The sequence below is a fragment of the Cibotium barometz genome, chromosome 27, assembly GCF_041138505.1.
Source record: "Cibotium barometz isolate CiBa-2024 chromosome 27, ASM4113850v1, whole genome shotgun sequence".
NCBI classification, from domain to species: Eukaryota; Viridiplantae; Streptophyta; class Polypodiopsida; order Cyatheales; family Cibotiaceae; genus Cibotium; species Cibotium barometz.
In genome coordinates, this window is record NC_141072.1 from 25748764 (window position 1) to 25752836 (window position 4073).

The 4073-nt window shown below is 40.3% G+C and overlaps 1 protein-coding gene across 2 annotated transcripts; it reads left to right on the forward strand.

Moving 5' to 3' along the window:
* The first annotated feature begins 247 nt into the window (after positions 1 to 247).
* LOC147623219 (tetraspanin-8-like) lies at positions 248 to 2996 on the forward strand. Of its 2 annotated transcripts, none has more exons than XM_086821828.1 (2): positions 248 to 815; positions 2635 to 2996. In XM_086821828.1, the coding sequence occupies exons 1-2, from the start codon at positions 315 to 317 to the stop codon at positions 2776 to 2778; spliced, it is 645 nt and encodes a 214-aa protein (XP_086677954.1). In that variant the 5' UTR covers positions 248 to 314; the 3' UTR covers positions 2779 to 2996. The 2 variants fall into 2 exon arrangements, with proteins under 2 accessions (XP_086677954.1, XP_086677952.1); XM_086821826.1 differs by having other exon boundaries at positions 252 to 815; positions 2501 to 2996.
* The last annotated feature ends 1077 nt before the right edge of the window (positions 2997 to 4073 follow it).

A 4073-nucleotide genomic window follows, 5' to 3' on the forward strand; every position in this document is an offset into this window, starting at 1 on the left:
TAAATTGATCAATTATGCGTTGGTAGTGGGATCCATGAAGAAGGCCACCTTATGTTGTGGAACTCTTCAACCCTTTAAAAAGTTCACATCAGTCTCAGTGAACCGTGTGGTTAATTTATGATAAATATACGTCACGTTAATTAAAAAATAATTTGTGAAATTGATATGAATTTGGAATCCGTCAAGACTGGGAGAGGACTGATAGACACGCGCGTATAACATCATCTTCCCCTCAAGTCCTAACACGAAGCCAGCCAGCCTTTGAGCTGTTTGATTGCGCAGCGAGCGAGCTCTCCATCAAAGCTTCGAGCGCAATGGGTGTGAGCAACCATCTGCTAGGGATCCTCAATTTTATCACCGCCCTTCTCTCCATCCCCATCTTGGGCATTGGAATATGGCTGGCCACGAAGGCGCACCGCACGGACTGCATGCGGTTCCTGCAATGGCCGGTCATCATCATCGGCCTGCTTATCCTGCTGGTTTCTCTGGCAGGGCTTGTGGGCTCGTGCTGCCGCGTGAATTGGCTCCTGTGGCTCTACGCGGCGGCCGTGCTCCTGCTGATTGTGCTGCTGCTGTGCTTCACCGTGTTCGCCTTTGTGGTAACCGCCAAGGGCGCTGGCGACGCCGTCTCCGGCAAAGGATTCAAAGAATTTCACCTCGGCAACTACTCTACCTGGCTGCAGAAGCAGGTGAACAAGGCCAGCAACTGGGACGAGATCAAGAGCTGCCTCGCCGACTCCAAGGCCTGCAGCCATCTCCAGGATGACTACCCCACCCTTGCCGCCTTCTCCAAAGCCGACCTGTCCCCCATCCAGGTATCATTACTAGATCTGCTGCTTTAGATATCGATGCGAATTATTATCAACACAGAGATCATAAAACAGGCCAGGGGTTTACACACAGTAGGGGTTTATACTACATAATAGTATGGTAGTACTAGTGGTAACAAAGGAAAATTCACAAATGTTTCTTAGGGGCTTCACACATCAAGCCCCCACTAGTACTAGTATGATAGTACTAGTGTGGTAGTACTAGTGGTAACAAAGGAAAATTCACAAATGTTTCTTAGGGGCTTCACACATCAAGCCCCCACCCAATTTTCACGTTGACACAAAGGAGATGGCTCATGGCTCATGGTGTGTACGGAAAGGCCTACAAAGGAGATGGCTCATGGTCTCCTCGAGGGTAAGGCTAATCCTAGGCCTTTCGATGCCATCATGGCTATTAAGTGGGGTGACAGTGACAGCTAGCCATCCCAACAATGACAAGTCAACATACTATTTTTCTACCAACATGCCAAAGAAGGGGAGGAGCAATTGTGTAAAGGCCCTTGGGCTCATTACACACATTCTACTCTCCATTGTTTACCCATCAACCAAGCCTCATATCTACCTTAGGGTGCTTTACACACCTACCAAAAAAAAAGAGAGGGGGATGATTAAGATCTTCCCAAAGGCGGCCTCTAAGTTGCAGATCTTTTAGATTTTTGCATAGATCTTTCGCCAAGAGGAAAAGATGGCTAAAGGCTGATAATCAATGGGATCATGGTTGAGAGTAACTTTGGGAACAAGCCATCTTTGGGATCATGGTTGAGAGTGACCAACATGCCACTCATAGACATCATACATTAGAGTAGCATGATCTAAACTTATAGTATGCTCATATATAAATAGCTTTATAGTGTGATCTTGGGCACATGCCAAGTAACCTTATAGATAATATGGAGGCATAGAAAAGTTTTAATTAATAACATCATAGAAAAGAGGTTCTACTAATCTATATTTACTAGTTGTGCCTAGAAAATAATGTCTTTTACAAGAGAAAATTTCAACCAATTATGTCTATTGAATAGTGTCTGTTCCAAGAGTTACAACCAATTTTGTCTCTGACATAGAAAAACAAGCTCTAGTGACCCACATTTAAAAAAAATGAGACGATATATTATCTTGAACTTGTCTACTATCCTTGGGGTAGCTAGTTTCCTTTGTTTAATAGAAAGACCATATTTGAACTTCCAATCTCTTGGGTGAGCTGGATCATGTTGAGCTAAACCCTTGAGGCAAAGCCCTTTGGGTTTGCGTGAATTTGTCCACCATCCTTGGGGTAAGAAGTTTCCTTTACTTAATTTACTCTTTTCCATTATTTTTTTGTTTAATTTGTCCACCATCCTTGGGGTAGCTAGGTTTCTTTATTTAATCAACTCTTTTTTATTTTTTGTTGAATTTGTCCACCATCCTTGGGGAAGCTAGTTTTCTTTATTTAATTTAACTCTTTCTATTTATGAACACAAGGAGATATATCCATATTAAGGAGGCAAAGCAAAATTAGGTCTGTAAGCACTGCATTTTACAAATTCAAAGGGCTCATCAAGCATGCAATCTATTGCTATACACATCACAGAGTGTGTCTATTTTTTATTGAGAGAATTTTTGAGGAAAAATTCTAGTTTGGTTCACGTTGGCATTCAAGGTATGTGATATTGTTTAAACTGGAACGGTAGTCAGGATGCTGCAAACCTCCAACACCATGCAATTTCACATTTATAAACCCAACCAACTGGACTAACCCAACCAACAAGGGCGTGGACGCAGATTGCCAAGCTTGGAGTGATGATGCCTCTCAGTTGTGTTACAGTTGCAGCTCTTGCAAGGCGGGGGTTCTTCAAAACGTGAAGAAAGATTGGCGCGAGGTTTCCATCGTCAACACCATCATGCTCGTGTTCCTCACCATTGTTTGCAATGTAGCATGTTGCGCTCTCCAGAACGTGAAGAGAGATGAACATTATCATCATGTTTAGTTGATGCTTCTCTAATTAACAAGGTTACTATTAGCCCACACATTCACAAGGTTATCCCTTATTACTCTATATATTCTCTCATTGACAATTTTATTACTTATTACTCCATAGATTCTCTCATACTTTTAAAAATCCCTCACCCTGTAATGCCTTTCACATGTTACCATGTTTATATGATGGCATAGATATGTTAATCTTGTTACGTTGAAAATTCACTCACCTTGTAATGCCTTGCACATGTTACCATGTTTATGTGATGGCATACGCTAGTTATAATTCAATAACTCAATCAATAATAGTATTCCTTGGAAATATCGTTGCTTCAAATGCCATCTTATCGTCCTTCCATCCACTTATATCATTGACTTGTATCAAAATCGCTATCATGTAGTTCACTCAATAGGTTTGATACACCGTTCGCTTATTTAAGGCAATTTTATGCAACTAACTTGACCTTATTCATATCTTCTTCTTCTTTGCTACATAAACTTTTATGATATGGGACCCCCCAACATTGCTTAATGCTTGTTTTAGCAGTCACTCTACACTTCGATCATCAATCGAAACATACGACACCTGATTTGATAATTAGCTGCATTGCCCTTGATGCTTTATTGCTTCATGGTTATGTTGATGATCCCATTGTTTCAATATCTCCTTTATCAACATCTTTGATTTTACTAGACTTTATATTGTCTTATGACCTTGATGTCCATTTCACTTTATCAGTTTATAATGCCCTAGCCCTTGATGGGCTCTTTTTTTATCATCTATATAGTGTGCAATTATCCGGCACTTAGTTTCATCTATATCACCTTTTTGTGCATATAACCCTTTTGGGGGGTGGGGGATCATTTGGGGCTGGCGGGAATTACTTTATACATGTGTAACATAGCACCTTAGTGCATGGAGGATAGTCTTTTAATTGTGGAACTTACATGTTCTATACATGTAAGAGGGGATGCCATGAATAGTTGCTTGATATAAATTTTTAATAAAAATTTATAGATGAGAATTTCTAATTCAATTATGCTACAAAAAGGGGGTGGAAAAAACATATAAACTTACAAAGGGGGTAAATAATTATGTTTAAAAAATGCAAATATAAAAATTGCTTGCATGTGCTATATGAGTTTTTATAGAGTGACTCTCCTTGAGCAAGGCCTACAAGCATTACATTTTCTCTTTTTGCAACTCCCTTTCCCTTAAACTCTTTTAGCTTAAATCATCCCTTTAGTATGCATCTACCCTTATGTTCTTTTGTAGCTATATTTCA

Excerpts from the sequence above, each read along its gene's own strand:
- LOC147623219 (XM_086821826.1), top strand. The coding sequence starts at position 315 with ATGGGTGTGAGCAACCATCTGCTAGGGATCCTCAATTTTATCACCGCC. Across the intron at positions 816-2,500 it reads CCGACCTGTCCCCCATCCAG|TCAGGATGCTGCAAACCTCC; the intron begins GTATCATTACTA and ends CTGGAACGGTAG.